At 35.2% G+C, this 17,322-nt stretch overlaps 1 protein-coding gene across 1 annotated transcript; it reads left to right on the top strand.

The window, feature by feature from the left end:
• Positions 1-275: 275 nt before the first annotated feature.
• LOC140840806 (uncharacterized) lies at positions 276-4,764 on the top strand. The gene is made up of 4 exons (XM_073207971.1): positions 276-1,419; positions 1,957-2,141; positions 2,512-3,471; positions 3,958-4,764. The coding sequence occupies exons 1-4, from the start codon at positions 276-278 to the stop codon at positions 4,762-4,764; spliced, it is 3,096 nt and encodes a 1,031-aa protein (XP_073064072.1).
• Positions 4,765-17,322: the final 12,558 nt, after the last annotated feature.

Genomic DNA, 17,322 nt, shown 5'->3' with positions numbered 1-17,322 from the left:
TCACATGTTGCATGATTACGTGGCGAGGTTTGGGGCGCCACATTTGGTGGTATCAGAGCATATGTTAGATGTCTGGGATGGTTAGGAGTTGGGTTTGTGATGAGGGAGTTGGATGACGATATTATCTGCGTGTGTCTGTGCATTTGACTTGTTATTGATGATTTCTTGGTATGATTGATTGTTCTTTAGTTGCGTGTGCTTTAATGCGAAAGGTGTGATGATTATGACTGGATTGTAATTGTTAAATGTTTTGATTAACAATTTGATTTCCAGTGATGACAGCTAGAGAACAGGTACATCCACACGAGGAAACGGAAGAGGTTGACAGTGGGTTTGGGCAGATGAATCCATTGCCACCTCCTCCTATGGGACAGGCACCTGCAGACCAGCCTTTATTGTCTGGTGAGTTGACTTTGGCACAGTTTAGCAGTTATCTTCCACCGATATTTGATAGTTCTGAGACTGGTGAGCAAGCCGAGGAGTGGATTGAGAGGATAGAGCAGATATTTGTGACCGCTCCGTGTCCTAGGTCTGCTTGGTTGCGATTAGCTACATTTCAGCTTTCGAAGAATGTACTGTTGTGGTGGCAGACGACTGAGGCCGGATTGAGAGATCAGGGCCGTACTGTTGATTGGGATGTGTTTCGATCTTGTTTTCTTGATAATTATTTTTCTATAGCAGCCAGACAGAAGAAAGAGAAAGAATTCGAGGATTTGAGACAGGGTAGTATGTCTGTTGCTGAATATGAGTCTCGGTATTCTGCATTGCTGAAATATGTGCCACATATTGCTATAAATGTTCATGCTAAGATGAGGCACTTCTTGAAAGGGTTGAAGTTAGAGTTATTTGATCGTGTGCAATCAAATAACCCGATATCATTTGAGGTTACAGTGACGAGGGCAGAGATGGCTGAGTTGGTGATGCAGGAGTATGGGGCTCAGGGACGATTATCAGAGCCGACTAGGGAGTCATTGCGACCTCAGGGACAGTCTTTTAAATATCAGAAGGGTTCATCTTCTTCATCCTCATCTGGGAAGCGCCGATTTGATTCACGACGTGTTGAGAGTCGTGGGGGCAGTTCTCAGTCTGTTCAGGGGCAAAGGGGAGAGTCCAGAGCAGTGAGATGTTATCGTTGTGGGGGAGCTCATCTAATCAGAGAGTGTACACAGACCGAGATCACCTGTTTTGAGTGTGGCGGTGTTGGTCATCTGGCGAGACATTGTCCTAGTCGTGAGGGACAGCGAGAGCCTAGAAGTGCTAGAGGTAGATCCTCAGAGAGAGGAGGACGACAGCCTCAACAGTTTACACCACGACCTTCTGGAGGACAGCCACGTATGCAGGGAGCTGGTCCGCCTCAGGCACAAGTGTATGCTTTGACACGAGAGCAGGCAGAGGAGGCACGAGAGGAGATGATAGCGGGTAAGTGTTATTTATGTTCTTATCCTGCTTATATTCTTGTTGATACTGGTGTCTCGCATACATTTATATCGAAGAGGTTTGTGGTTGAGCATCATATGCGCTCGTCTCCATTGTCTATGCCTCCTTCTGTTTCGACACCTTCTGGAGTTGATATATCAGTTGTATCGATGATATCAGATGGTATTATTTCTTATAAGGGCTATGGGCTGAGATTTGATATGATTATTCTAGAGATGACTGATTTTGATTGTATTGTGCGAATTAATGTGCTGAGGAGATATTGTGCGACAGTTGATTGTTATCAGCGGGTGGTATATTTTTATACAGATGAGAAAGAGCGTTGGACATTTTATGGGAAGGGTTCTCGTCCCCGTGTTTCGTTGGTATCTGCCATCCAGATGTCTCGGTTATTGGAGCATGGGTATGAGGCTTATCTTATTTATGCTGTAGATGTGACAGAGAAGAAGAAGGAGGTGGGAATATAGGAGATACCTATAGTTGCTGAGTTTGCCGATGTATTTCCTGATGAGATTCCAGGCTTCCCACCAGTCCGTGAGGTGGAGTTTGGGATTGAGTTGATGCCAGGTACTTCCCCTATTTCTCGTACTCCTTATAGAATGGCATCAGCAGAGTTGAGAGAGTTGAAAGCCCAGTTGCAGGACTTGCTAGACAAGGGATACATTCGCCCTAGTGTATCGCCTTGGGGTGCACCAGTCCTATTTGTAAGAAAGAAAGATGGAACGATGCGGCTTTGTATTGACTATCGACAGCTGAATAAGGTAACGATTAAGAATAAATATCCCTTCCCTCGTATTGATGATTTGTTTGATCAGTTACAGGGAACCTCGGTATATTCGAAGATTGATTTGAGGTCAGGATATCATCAGATACGGGTTAGAGAGGAGGATATTCAAAAGACAGCATTTAGGACCAGATTTATGCCGTTTGGGTTGACGAATGCTCCAGCTGTGTTCATGAGTTTGATGAATAGGGTATTTCAGCCTTATCTCGATCGATTTGTTATTGTGTTTATTGATGATATATTCCAGGAGTGAGGCTGAGCATGCAAGACACTTGCGTTCAGTGTTACAGGTGTTGCGAGATAGACATGCCAAACTCAGTAAGTGTGAGTTTTGGTTGGATCGAGTGGTCTTCTTGGGTCATGTTATATCGAGAGATGGGATTTCTGTTGACCCAACGAAGGTCGAAGCCGTGTTACAGTGGTCTGCACCTACATCTGTACCAGAGATTCGTAGTTTATTGGGTTTAGCAGGTTATTATTGTCGATTTATCGAGGGATTTTCAAAGATTGCTAGGCCTTTGACACAGTTGACTCAGAAAGGTGTGCGATTTCAGTGGTCTGAAGCATGTGAGTGGAGTTTTCAGGAGTTGAAGCACCGACTGATGACTGCACCGGTGTTGTCAATCCCTACAGAAAACGAGAGGTTTGTTGTTTATACAGATGCATCATTACATGGTTTGGGATGTGTTTTGATGCAGGATCGGCATGTTGTGGCATATGCCTCGAGACAGCTGAAACCACACGAAACAAGGTACCCCGTGCATGACTTGGAGTTAGCAGCCATTATCTTTGCCTTGAAGATATGGCGACACTATTTATATGGTACCTCGTTTACGATTTATACTGATCATAAGAGCTTGAGATTTCTGTTTACACAGATAGAGTTGAATATGAGACAGAGGCGTTGGCTAGATTTGCTGAAGGATTATGATTGTGAGATTGAATATCATCCTGGTCGAGCCAATCTTACAGCTGATGCATTGAGCTGTAAAATGAGTTGTACTGCAGAGGATGTCAGTCGCTTATCAGCTATGATGATGTCTTGTTGTTCCTTGGGATATGATTTTGATATCTCGACGACTCCTATCCAGGTATCTACCTTATTAGCTGAACCTGATATATATGGTTGTATTCGTGATGCAGAGATGACAGATGAGAGATTTCAGCGATGGAGGGAGTTAGTGTCTCAGAAACAAGATACTCGTTTTAGAGTGGCTGATGATGGCAGTTTGAGGATGAATGATAGATGGGTAGTTCCTGATATATCTGAGTTGCGCCAGGGCCTGTTGCGGCGTGCACATTGTAGTCGATATTCTATCCACCTTGGTGGCAAGAAGATGTATAAGGATCTACGCTCTCAGTTTTGGTGGAAAGGAATGAAACGTGATGTGATTGATTTTGTACGTCGATGTCTCAATTGTCAACAAATCAAAGCTGAGAGGAGAAGGCCGGGAGGTGAATTGAGGAGTTTAGAAGTACCGACTTGGAAATGGGAGCACATATCGATGGATTTTGTAACTCATTTGCCAAGAAGCACTGGAACTATTGATGCTATTTGGGTGATTGTTGATCGATTGACGAAAGTTGCACATTTTATACCCTATAGCATGAGTAGTACGTATTTGACGATTGAACAGTTGTATATACGAGAGATTGTACGGTTGCATGGGATTCCAGTGTCTATTATTTCTGATAGAGATCCTCGATTTACTTCTCATTTTTGGGAAGGATTGCAGATTGCGATGGGGACAGAGTTGAGATTGAGTACAGCTTATCATCCTCAGACAGATTGTCAGACTGAGCGTACTATACAGACGCTGGAGGATATGTTGCGTGCTTATGTCATGGATTTTAAATCTGGTTGGCAGTCATCTATTCCATTGGTGGAGTTTGTGTATAACAATAGTTACCAGAGTAGTATTCAGATGGCTCCATTTGAGGCATTGTATGGGAGACGTTGTAGATCTCCGTTATACTGGGATGATGTTGATCGAGCTGCAGTTACCGGTCCTGATATGATTCATGAGATGGAACAGAAAGTAAAGTTGATACAGCAACGATTAAAAGCAGCTCAAGATAGACAGGCCGCATATGCAAATAAAATACGAAGACCCTTAGAGTTTCAGCAAGGCGATCGAATATTTTTGAAAGTTTCTCTTTTTCGTGGCACAGTGCGATTTGGTATGAAAGGAAAGTTGGCACCGAGATATGTTGGCCCGTATGAGATATTACAGCGGATAGGCACTTTGGCTTATCGATTGGCTCTACCTCCATCTTTATCTGGTATTCATGATGTCTTTCATGTGTCGATGTTGCGGAAGTATGAGCCAGACCCTTCACATGTGTTGGATATTTCAGAGGTTCAGTTAGATCCTGATGTGTCTTATGTTGAGAGACCAGTTTGTATTTTGGATCGATCTGAACGGAAGCTTCGTAGTAAGCTTATACCGATGGTGAAGGTTCAGTGGGAGCATAAAGGTGTCGAAGAGGCCACTTGGGAGACAGAGCGGCATATGAGGGAGCTCTACCCCTACTTATTCTGATGGTATGACGTATCTTTATTTATGCATGTTATTACTTTTGTTGATTAATTTCGGGGTCGAAATTCATTTAAGGGGGGTAGAAATGTAATGCTTGAAGTGAATATCACATTTGTTGAGTTAGTAATGTGAGATTTCTAAATAATTAATTAATTTTAAAGAGGGAAATATGACATATGTTGGTCATATGAAGTCCAAATGATTTGATATTTGGATATAACGTAGAACACTCAAAGATATAGATATTTCATGTTTTGAGTTTTGACAAATTTGATCGTTTGAATGGTCCAAAAGGACATATCGATGTTAAAATGTTAAATATTATATATTATATTATATTATTTTATTAATATAATATAATATAATATTAAAAAAAAAAAGATAAAAATCACGTTGAAAATGAAAGAATGAAAGAATGTTCTTTCATTTTCCAGTGTGGCACGAGAGGTGAGAGAGACGAGAGTTTTTATTTTCTTTTTTTTATCGTGCGACTTATCGGTTTATCCAATCGACGAATCGACTTCAGTTCTGGTATCGTTGACACGAGGTCTTCGATTTGAGGTATAAATTTTGTAGTTTTGGTGATGTTTGAAATTCGTCGGTTTCTGGAATAAATCCGATAAATTGTTAAATCATACTGAAATTAAAGATTGTTGAGTAGTGTATGATTTTAACGAAGTAGAGAAGATTATAGTGGTGTTATTTTGAATTATTCCTAATTTGTTTTAATTAGGGATTTTTAATGTTTGGATTGAGATTGGAGAGTTGTTTGTCAGTTGTTATTAATTCTGATTATATATTCGGAGTCTACGAAGTATATGCTACACATTGATATAAAGTTTTCGTAATTTGACGGATGTTGTAAAATAGCCTATTATTTGAAGTTAATTAATTATGGTGTATTTAATGGTAGTATTGTGAATTAAATAAACAAGAATATTAAATTGTTGAACGATAAGAATTTATAATCGAGTTTTATATTTTGTTGAATTAATGGTTGTTGAGCTATTTGATGTGATATATTGAGGCTGTTATGACTGTGTTGATACGTTGACAATGATCTGATAATTGTTGTTGAATTATTTAGATGCGTCACAAGCCTCGGGATCAAAGAAATAGCCAGATTTTATATTTACTCGATTATCAGGTACGTGTTGACGTACGAGCATATGTTGTTATTGTTTAGTATTGATGAATACTATTGCGTTGAACGATGATAAATCACCGGAATTGGGTGATTTGATATTATATTTGTTGTTGTTTATTATTGTTGATATTGTTGACTATCGTTGTTGGGAGAATTCTCGTTGATGTTGTCACGTCGATGTTGTTCGTTCGACGATATTGCTGTCGCCGGTGTTGGGGTGCGACGTATCGTCGATGTTATTGTTGCAGTGTGATGTTGTTGAGGTTGTTGATGGCTGATTGTCCAGAAAACGGCAAAGGGGGTATTTCTGTTATCATTTCAGTTATATCTTATGTTGTTGTTAATATAACTGTTATGTATTACGATGATGATTGTTGTATATGCTCACCCTTTGGGGGCTGTTTCTGTTGGACATGTTATAGGACTATGCGTGAGACATGATAGTGGTGAAGGACTAGGTGTGTCTAGTCGAACAGTCCTGTAGTTGATAGTAGATAGAGACAGTATAGCTTATTGTCTTATTTGAGTTGTATGTGTGTATTTATTATACTGTTTCTGCTGCATTGACGTAGATAGTGTGGTGATTGCACTATTTTTGTCGTATATGCATTATATTATTACGTCGTCGAAAAGAAATTTTTTTATGCATATGACGTCACATGTTGCATGATTACGTGGCGAGGTTTGGGGCGCCACAGAAGGATTCTGATATAGAAAAGTTTGATCAATGCGCCACAAAGTAATTTCCATGACCCGTCAGAGTTACGTAGCTCGTTTACCACCATATTTGCATTCGAGGTAGAAGGGAGAGCAATGGGCGAGGTAACCAAGGATCTTCGAGTGTTCTGTTAGAAGTTTAACTTGAAGAACTAAATTTGATCTACATGCACACAAACATAAGACATAAAGATCATATCTGAAAATATAAAGAAGAACAAAGTTTAACCTCTAACTATTGATATATTTATTTAAAAATATATTTAAAATGTGTGTATTGAATATTTGAATGTTGAAAATAAGAGTTGTAAATATTGAAAATTAGTGTGTGATGATGTAGGTAATGATGTATTTTATTTTTGGATTATTTGTAAAGATTTTCTATAAATAGATCTCTCATTTGTGAAGAAAATCACAATTGAGTAGAGAAAAAATATTATAAAGTGTGTAGTTTGGTAAATTTTGAGAGTTTGAGATTTTTACTTTTTACCATAAATTTTTACTTTTTCACAACAATATTATCTGATCTTACGAACACCGAAAACAAGATCTTCTAAATATTTATTCAATTTATGAATTAGTTCTAAATATTTATTTAATTTATGAACTAGTGTATTTCCTAATAACCGCATAGATTAATAAAATATTTATGCTGCTATTTGTAGATTTTCTATAACCATCACAGAGAAACATATCTTGATGATGTCTATCCAAGTTATGATAGATCAAATATTAAGATTTTTATCATCTTAATTCAGATGATATTCTTGATATTTCTTCTTTTAGATATAAGACGTTTTCCATATATATCTTGATAAATTATGTTGACCGCAAATATAAATTATTTTATGGAATAAATTAAAATAATATAACTTTTTCCCATTCGGTCTACATATTTCAAATAAACTGAATAATCAAAATTTAATTATCATCCAAAGTTAAGAAATAAATACATGAATTATTGTGATATGTTTTCTTATATTGAGTATTTTTTTTTTGTATCACATATATCATTTTCCTTAATATAACTCAATGAATAAAACCAATGTTTTATTTTATGTCCAACTTAATTCATATTTTTATCAAGATAATTGAATATTTACATAACTGAGTATGAGAAATATCATATCTGAATGAGTTTTATAATCAAAACCAAATGTTCCATAAAATCATTATGGAATCAAATTTATTATTACAACATGATCCTTAAACATCTTAATTTGTATGCCTTTAGGTCAAAAGATCATCAGTTCAATGCTAGCATGTTCAATGACCTCTTTATTTTGATTAACACGTTCTTCAACGACTAAAATATTTTATGTCGAGATACTTAATTCGTCTACCTCTTTAGTTATAAAAGGCTACAATTGAATTGTTGTAAAAAGAAACTCCTCAATATACACCGTATGTTAATGCTTCAAAACAATAAATAAAATTATACTTAACTAATAAATTACTTCCAAATTGTGAATTCTTCTATACACACACATAATCTTCAGTACTATGAAGGTACCCAAAAAATATTTTGCAGTTTTCTAGTGATCAGCATCCAAATAACTCTGATACTTTCTTATAAATTATGCTCCCACTAACTTTCTGATATACATAATGATCCACAATATTTTCAACAAAATTCAAGAAAAAGACAACATTGTGAAACCTTAAATACCGCTAATATGAGACTTGTTTCAATTTATGTAACCTTTTTAATCTTGTAACATTAAAACCCACTATCATTAGAGAAGAATTCTTAAGGTATTTCATATAATATTCTTACTCTATATCACCATTGATGAAAATTGTTTTCACATCCATCTAATGCAAAATCTAAATAAAATGAGCTATTAATATTATGAACACATGAAGATAATTTCTTAAATACATGCGAAAATATTTTCATGTAGTTAATTTTCTTCCCTTGCAGTCAATTTTTAAGTAACGAGTTTATCCTTATGTTTTTCAATGTTTCTTAAAGAGACTTTTTTGTGTGATGAAGACTCATCTAAAATAAATGGCAACTGAATCAACATTTTGGAGTCCATTACTTCCATTGAATTCATTGTCATTCTTAACGTTATACCACAAATTATATTTCTTATGGTCATGGTTTGTGAAAACATCATAGAATCATTTTTGGCTCCAAAATAAATTGCCACTTAACTCTAGATACAAAATATAATCACTTGAAATTGTTGATCTCTTAATACGAAAGCTTATTCTTAAAGTTGCATCAACACTTTCAAGTGAATTCACACTGTGTTGTTCAACCGAATGCTCGATAGCTAGACGAGCATTAAGATCCACAAGATCATGATCAACAATTTTGTGGAATTTATAAGATTGGTCCCACGACACACATTTTAACTTGAGAGAAGTTGTGAATAACAATTATTTCAAAACTTGTGTGGATGAATGGCCATAATAATGATCAATATTATGACTTTGATTGCTCCCACTAATCAATTTTCTCAAGAAATTTCATTCTCTTGATTCCAGAAACCTTATAATTTGTGAGGGACAATAAAATATATATCACTTTAGACCTTTGATATATTACCCATTAATGGTCTTCAGTTCTAAATTGATTTGTTGTGTATGCTCAACTCTTTTCTTAGACAATCATAATCATGTATATGTGGCTTTTTTTTAAAAATATAATAAATTTAAAAAGTTTTTATAAAAATATTGTAATTTGAGAACATTTATAAAACTATGGCAATCCGCAGGAATCTGCTCCGGATTCTACAGCGACGGTTTACAGCCGTCGCAATTAGCGACGGAACAAGTCGCCCATAGCGACAGTTAATAACCGTCGCCAATAGCGACGGATTATTAAACCGTCGCTGTTTCTCTGCCCCCTTTCCTTTTTATGTTTTTTATTTTGTTTTAAATAAGTTTGAATCTGGTGCAGTGAAATGCGGATTGTACTAGTTTTATAAACACTTTCATTTTACGACATTTTTATAATGTTTTATTTAATTTATAATATTTTTAAAAAAGCCGACAAAATATTGCATGATATTACTGTAAATAATAATATTGATGGCGTGCGATTAATGTACTCCGTTAATGTCTAGACACAATTTTTTTTAAAATTTTTTACTACCATGCAATTTTCGAAGCGCACGATAAAGACACGCCGTTAATAGTATTACTAAAAGTGTGCATGTTTATATGCGCTGTTGTTAGTAGTAAAAAATTTTTAAAAAAAATTGTGTCTAGACATTAACGGAGTACATTAATCGCACGCCGTCAATATTATTATTTACAGTAATATCATGCAATATTTTGTCGGCTTTTTTAAAAATATTATAAATTAAATAAAATATTATAAAAATGTTGTAAAATGAAAGTGTTTATAAAAATAGTACAATCCGCATTTCACTGCACCGGATTCAAACTTATTTAAAACAAACTACCATGCAATTTTCGAAGCGCACGATAAAGACACGCCGTTAATAGTATTACTAAAAGTGTGCATGTTTATATGCGCTGTTGTTAGTAGTAAAAAATTTTAAAAAAAATTGTGTCTAGACATTAACGGAGTACATTAATCGCACGCCGTCAATATTATTATTTACAGTAATATCATGCAATATTTTGTCGGCTTTTTTAAAAATATTATAAATTAAATAAAACATTATAAAAATGTTGTAAAATGAAAGTGTTTATAAAACTAGTACAATCCGCATTTCACTGCACCGGATTCAAACTTATTTAAAACAAACTACCATGCAATTTTCGAAGCGCACGATAAAGACACGTCGTTAATAGTATTACTAAAAGTGTGCATGTTTATATGCGCTGTTGTTAGTAGTAAAAATTTTTTAAAAAAATTGTGTCTAGACATTAACGGAGTACATTAATCGTACGCCGTCAATATTATTATTTACAGTAATATCATGCAATATTTTGTCGGCTTTTTTAAAAATATTATAAATTAAATAAAACATTATAAAAATGTTGTAAAATGAAAGTGTTTATAAAACTAGTACAATCCGCATTTCACTGCACCAGATTCAAACTTATTTAAAACAAAATAAAAAAAACAAAAAGGAAAGGGGGCAGAGAAACAGCGACGGTTTAATAATCCGTCGCTATTGGCGACGGTTATTAACCGTCGCTATGGGCGACTTGTTCCGTCGCTAATTGCGACGGCTGTAAACCGTCGCTGTAGAATCCGGAGCAGATTCCTGCGGATTGCCATAGTTTTATAAATGTTCTCAAATTACAATATTTTTATAAAACCTTTTAAATTTATTATATTTTTAAAAAAAAGCCTGTATATGTTCCAAACTCGGTTTCCAAATTTTCACAATTCAAATAGAATCCTTTGGAAAATTTGGATTAGAATCCAAATTAACATATGCATATAATTGTCCCAAGGGTTTCAGTTTACGAGAACTTAAGATGTTTGGAGCCACTAATCACTCTCCGGAAAATGTCCATCTCAAGTGTATCTAGTATCCATATCTCATATCACAAAATTACTTCTCTACTTTGACCTTAAATGTTTTATCAAACATCCAACATTTTATACTAATTATGAAGCAAGTAGAAATGATTTTTTTCTGACCATATAAATCCATAATATCCATATAAATATTCTCCAATATATCTAAATACCTCTTAATATCATTCTTTAACACATTGGTCGGCTTACTCTTAAAATATTACAAATAAGTGTCTAAACTATTAAAAATACAGATGTCACATTATATTGGAAATACTAATTCAAACATATTTCTTAATACCAATATTTTCTTTAATATACAATGAAAAATAGTGGATATATTTTTGTAAATTAATATGAAAAGACCATAAGACAAAGTATAATTTCCAAAAATATCATATTTATAGAATAAACTAAATTATAAATCTGAAATGTTAAGGAATTTATATTTGACACTAGTTTTGAAACCTAGATCAAATTTGAAACTTCTATTAATTTTTTTTTATTTAAAAAGCTAAATCTCGAGATATACATTTACAAGCATGCATGCAATAATTGTTGTAAAACCCACACTTTTAAAATAAGAAGATTTCAAAGCTGGTAAAAATAATGTATTTAAAAATATTCCAAAACGTAAAAGCCTAGACGATTGAGCATCGTGATCCAAAGTCAATCAGACAAAAATCCTGACAACCATCAACATATAAAAATGACGGAGTATGAAAATATTCATTTATCTCTCCTAACTCATAAACATGGTGTGCGGAAAAATAAGGTCCTCGGGTTAGCGTGCGCACATCCAGCCCCTCATACTCAGCCTTCAGCGCCTCCAGTCTCTTCATCGATATGCTCAGCTGCATCATTCACACCTAGTGAGTTTAAAAACTCAGCACATCATAAATGTTATTACAAGTACATATACATAACATGCAACAGTGAAAAGTATTGTAATCAACATACGTTTCATGATCTTAAAAGCTTGAGCTTAAACATACCGTAATAAAGCATAACATGCCAAAACATGCCTCAACATATCATCATATACGTGTTCGTTTTCTTTATTTGAATTTAGTTTATTAGTTGTGCTTTTCGTATCAGCTCTATCGCATCAGCTCTATTTGATGAATCCATCTACATATAACCGTGGTACCAGGCTTATAGGCTCATAATAGTTGGCATTTTTGTTGTCATATCTCTCATTGTTACCACTTTCAACGTGCTTACTTGACACATTTTTGTGTGATTTTATTGTAGGACAAAGTTTTCTGTTCATGTAATAAATCTATGCTAAAAAGGGTGATTTTATATCACAATTAAAGGTTCCGATATGATCTTAGTGAAAGACTTGAACAGAAAAATTCAGAAGTGGTTTTTGAAAAAGGCGTGATCACACCTTGTGATAGCTCATCTGCTGCTTAGTGAGAATTAAGGAATTTTCTTATCAAGGAATAAATATAAGATAGAGTTTTTTTTATGGAAAAAACTATATATTCTTGGAGGATATTTTTTAAGTATCTTTTAATTTTAGTGATTAGGTTATTATTTTAGATTATTGGGCTTTTTATATTTTTGGACCCAAATTTCCTTTTTACCTACACAACTCAAGTGGGAGGCAGCTGATTTTTACACAAGAAAGAATTCTCCAACCTCTTATCCAACAATTCACGTAGAGAGAAGGAAAACAAGGGGCTCATGATTTCTTCTCAATTTTTCCTCACAATTCTAGTACTTTCCTTTTCTATATTTATTTTATGGAGATTTTAAGAAAAGCCATGCTTGGCTAATTTTCTAGTCTGATTTAAGGGTTGTTTTTACTGTTTAATTTATCACTGTGAGGTATTCGTTCTTAGATTTAATATGCTTGTTATTCCAAGTATTTGTCGATTTAATTATATGAAAGTTGTATGTCGATTAATCTGACAATTTAATTCGATATAGGATTTTCTACTGCTAACCATGAATTCAGTGATCCGTAATTTTCATGAATGATTGGTACATGAGTAGTATAGATTAGACGTGTTGTGCTATCATAGCATATTTAATCTAAATAAATCAACGAACTCGATCTATCAATTGCAGCTATCTCGGTTGTTAAATTTTAGGATTAACTGTTTTCACAAAACGAAAATGCTATTTTTAATTAATATGGAACGCTATCATGCCTAGTTGATTATTTGGGTTCGGTCAATTAATTTAGGCAAACACAAGAATTTTAGCGGCTATCCTTATAATTTGAAGGTTAATTTCTTGGAACATCTTGAATAAATTATTTGTTAGCCGATGAACAGTGATATAATTAAATAGTAGAACTCCCTTGAATCAAATCATTCTCATATAAATTATTCATTTTATTCTAGTTGATTAATTATCATATTAATTTATTATTTTCTTTTCTTGGATAAATTTAGTTTAGTATTTTATTTAATTCATATACAAAATCCTTCTTTACTTGTATTTTGCTCGAAAGAAATCATCCCCTGTTCCCTGTGGATTCGACCCTGCTCACAATTACACTAATTTTATTTAGAGAGTAGGAATTTAAGTTCGGTGACACAATGACAGCACACCACCGGCGGCGGGAACATCAGCGAAAGTATTATTGTAAAGCCCGAACAACCAATCTACGTAAATCACATCCATGTAAATAAATTAAATTGCATAATTGTTTTATTTAATTGATTTTAAAATGCTTACTTGATGCATATTATATGATTAAAGGTATGATTGTATGATTAAAGATTATGTGGCATGATTTCACGAAATTTAATGATTTTACTCGAAGATTCGATAATAGGCCGAGGAAAGGAGACCGGGGTGACCAAGAAAAAATAAATATTTTTCAATAAAAAATTTCAAAGCTTCTTAATATGATTAAAAATGATTAAATTTTTCTAAAAATGATAGAATTCAAATTAATTTACGAGACAAGCATGATTGTATTTGGGAAGTTGGTTTTTGGCAAACGATGAACTTTTAAAATATCAAATGCATTATTTTTGAAAACTAGTTTTTATAAACTTTTTTTTTGCAATAAAATAAGTGTCATTAGACCCAATTTAACTAAATCAAGTAGGGTCAATTGCTCCTAAACTTGAAAGCCTAAAACCTAAGCCCATTATCATGCAAAATAAAATCTATAAAAATGAAAACCTAGCCTCTAACACACATATCAGCCGAATCACACACACTTTACACATTGAAATTTGAAAAGCTTAAGAGTCTTCTTCGCCGTTTGTCCTTCTTCGTACCTCACATCGACAATCGTATATTTGAGCATTTTAAAACACAAAGGCAAGTTTTATAAACTCTTTGACGCATCATTCAAACCATAATATGTATGTTTTAATTATTTTCTACAATGTAACAATTATTTTCAAAAGTTTTGATGTTTTACGCTCGTTTCTTTAACGCTATGATTCCCAAGGACACGCTGACAATAGGGGGTGTTTAAATAACGAGAAAAGAGTCGTTATAGGACAAAAATACACGCTGGAGTCGATCTTGGTTAGGAGGCGGAGTCCTAGGCTTTTGTATGCTACACGAGGGGAAGAGGCTTCGGGTAGGTGGCTTGACTACACTGCATCTAGGCCAGGGCTGGCTGGGCTGAGCTGGGATGGACATTGTTAAGGGTTGGGAAGAGTCCTAGCTTGTCTAGGACTCAATTACAACAGCTATGGAAGAGTAACCTTTGTTTTTCTCGAACCATGACCGAGCCACCTCGGACCATCACCTGACCAGCCCACCTAGGGACCCTAATGAACCCTCTTGGACCACGCATGAGCCCCCTAGCCCGGTCCTCGATTACAACAGCTATGGAAGAGTCCTCATGGACTAGGACTCTTCCCCATGCACGGTTGGTGAGCTGTGGCTAAGGGGTTCGCGGCTTGGTTGGGGGCTGGTCTATGCTGGTCCACTAGTGTCTAGGGATGATGGCCATGGGTAGGGTCAGGGGCTGGTGCAGGGTGGCTAGATGGTGGCTCGACTGCAGCATGAGAGAACTCGCGCGACTCTTAATCTTGTGCGCAAGAACTGTGTGCACGAGCTAGGTGGCTCATGCGTGGTCCAAGAGGGTTCATTAGGGTCCCTATGTGGGCTGGTCAGGTGATGGTTCGAGGTGGCTCGGCCATGGTTCGAGAAAAACAAAGGTTGGCTCTAGGAACATAGCTAGGGTTAGAGTTATGGCTAGGAAAAAGAAAAAGGGTCGAGCCATGGTCCACGAGGGTCGAATCATGGTTCACGAGGGTAGTTTAGGTAATAAAAGTCTATGTTTAAAATTTGGTTAGAAAATATTAAAATTTTGAATTAATTTGGAAATTAAACGCTTCACAAATTAATAAATAAGAAATTAAATCGAAAGCCTCGAATTTTAGCTAATAAAAATATTAAAAATTAATTTAATCTTAAATAATTATTTGGGATAGTCTAGAGTCAATAAAAGTAAGAAAAAGTCAAAATCGAGAATTTTAGAGTCCAAGGGCAAAACAATCATTTTACACATGGGTAGTACGAAAATGGTTGACAGCTTCCCGAAGGATCATAACACATGATAAAAGAAATAAAATGACGATTTTCATGAAAATATGATATTTTATGATTTATGATAAAGCTATGAAATTTTTTACTGTTAAAATGCTATTTTTGGAAAGTCGTGATATTTTATGCTATAAAAAGGAAAAAAAGAAAAATGTTTTGAAGGATATGAGTTAACTATGACACATTATATAGAGAATATGCGGGAATCCTTTTTAAGAAGGAACAGCGAACTTACAGTTTTATAAGAATATCGTGAGAGAAAAGGCCCCAAAGGGAGCCCGTTTAAAGCCTCAGAGGTAACCCGACGATCGTATTTTCATGGCAGTGCCTAGTCCCCGTTCCCATGCGCTATGGTGAGCTAAGACAGATCCGTTTACCATAGGATAAAATGCTAGTCAATTTCAAGGATCAAACTTCACCCAACATGATAAAGGATGCAAAGCTTTACGATTTATGATTTTACGATACATGATTTATTTATGCCTAAAAGTTTTTTTAAATAAAACTATTATTTTAATGTATGTGCTTGTGTATGTATTATTTGCTACTCATGTTTAGAATGAGTCATTAGACTCACTAAGTTTGAATGCTGAAGGTGATGATGATATTTAGGGAGGCGCCGAATCTTGAACTCGAGTACGACAGTACATTCCCGAGAGAAATTTATTTCCGCAATAGATTGATAGGCAAAGTTTAAAAGATTTTTAAGGATTTTATTAGAGGTTTTATGCTTTATTGTGAAATTTATTTTGATCATGTTAAAGGTAGAAGTTGAATTTTGGTAATTGATTATTTTAGGGATTTTATGCACTTGAGATTTGAATTGGTAAATTATTTTGATTATGGAAATGTTAAGTTAGTTTATTTGTTGAAATTTCGATTTGTATGCTTTAAAAAAAAATTAGTATAATTTTAAAGTTAAAAAGCGAGGAGCGTTACAGTTGGTATCAGAGCGAATGATCCCCAAAGGGTTGTGTACTGTCACTCCGAGAAGCTCAAGAAGTCACGCCTCAAGTATGTGAGTCTTACTGCTTTAATTTTATATGCTCCATTTTTAAATACCTTTATGATACATGATATAGAGGTTAGTTGCATGTTCCATTTAAAATGTTAAATGTATGTGGGTTACATGGTTTGGACGGTGTGTACAGAGATGCCAACTAAACGAGTTCTTCGTAGAGATAATGAGGATAGGTTGGGAGGATGAGATAGGTAGGAGGAGGAGATTCCACTGCCTCCACCTAATCAGGATTCTAGTTCCTGTGTACTAGCCAGCATGCCTCGTTTACTAGAGCAGCAAGTTGGAAATTCAGCGAGGGTTCGACCGGAGGCAGTTTATGAGAAATTTAGGAGGATGGATCCCATTGATTTTTCTGGCACTACTGATCCATTTGTGGCTGAGGGATGGATTAGGTCTTTAGAGGTGATCTTTCATTATATGGATATGACGGACGCTGACCGAGTTCGTTGTATGATCTATCTGCTGAAAGGCGACGCTTCCTTATGGTGGGAGGGAGCAGAGCGAGGAGTGAATTTGTGCGATGTTGACTTGAGAGGACTTCAAGAGGGTGTTCTACGATAAATATTACACTGCTGACGTCCGTTCTAAGCTTAAGAGAGAGTTCATGATTCTCCGCTAGGAGGATTCATCTGTGACTGAGTTTGTGCAGAAGTTTGATAGGGGCTGTCATTTTGTGCCCTTGATTGCTAA

Source organism: Primulina eburnea, chromosome 9 (genome assembly GCF_022965805.1).
Source record: "Primulina eburnea isolate SZY01 chromosome 9, ASM2296580v1, whole genome shotgun sequence".
In the NCBI taxonomy this organism is placed as follows: domain Eukaryota; kingdom Viridiplantae; phylum Streptophyta; class Magnoliopsida; order Lamiales; family Gesneriaceae; genus Primulina; species Primulina eburnea.
Note: the sequence above shows the minus strand (reverse complement) of the source record. Positions and strands in the feature narration are given on the sequence as shown.

Bases quoted from the DNA above. Each gene is read 5' to 3' on its own strand.
- LOC140840806 (XM_073207971.1), top strand. From the start codon at position 276: ATGACAGCTAGAGAACAGGTACATCCACACGAGGAAACGGAAGAGGTT. The intron at 2,142-2,511 runs GTAAGAAAGAAA...TCAGTGTTACAG, and splicing joins GGGGTGCACCAGTCCTATTT to GTGTTGCGAGATAGACATGC. The intron at 3,472-3,957 runs GTAGTTCCTGAT...GAAGGATTGCAG, and splicing joins TGAGGATGAATGATAGATGG to ATTGCGATGGGGACAGAGTT.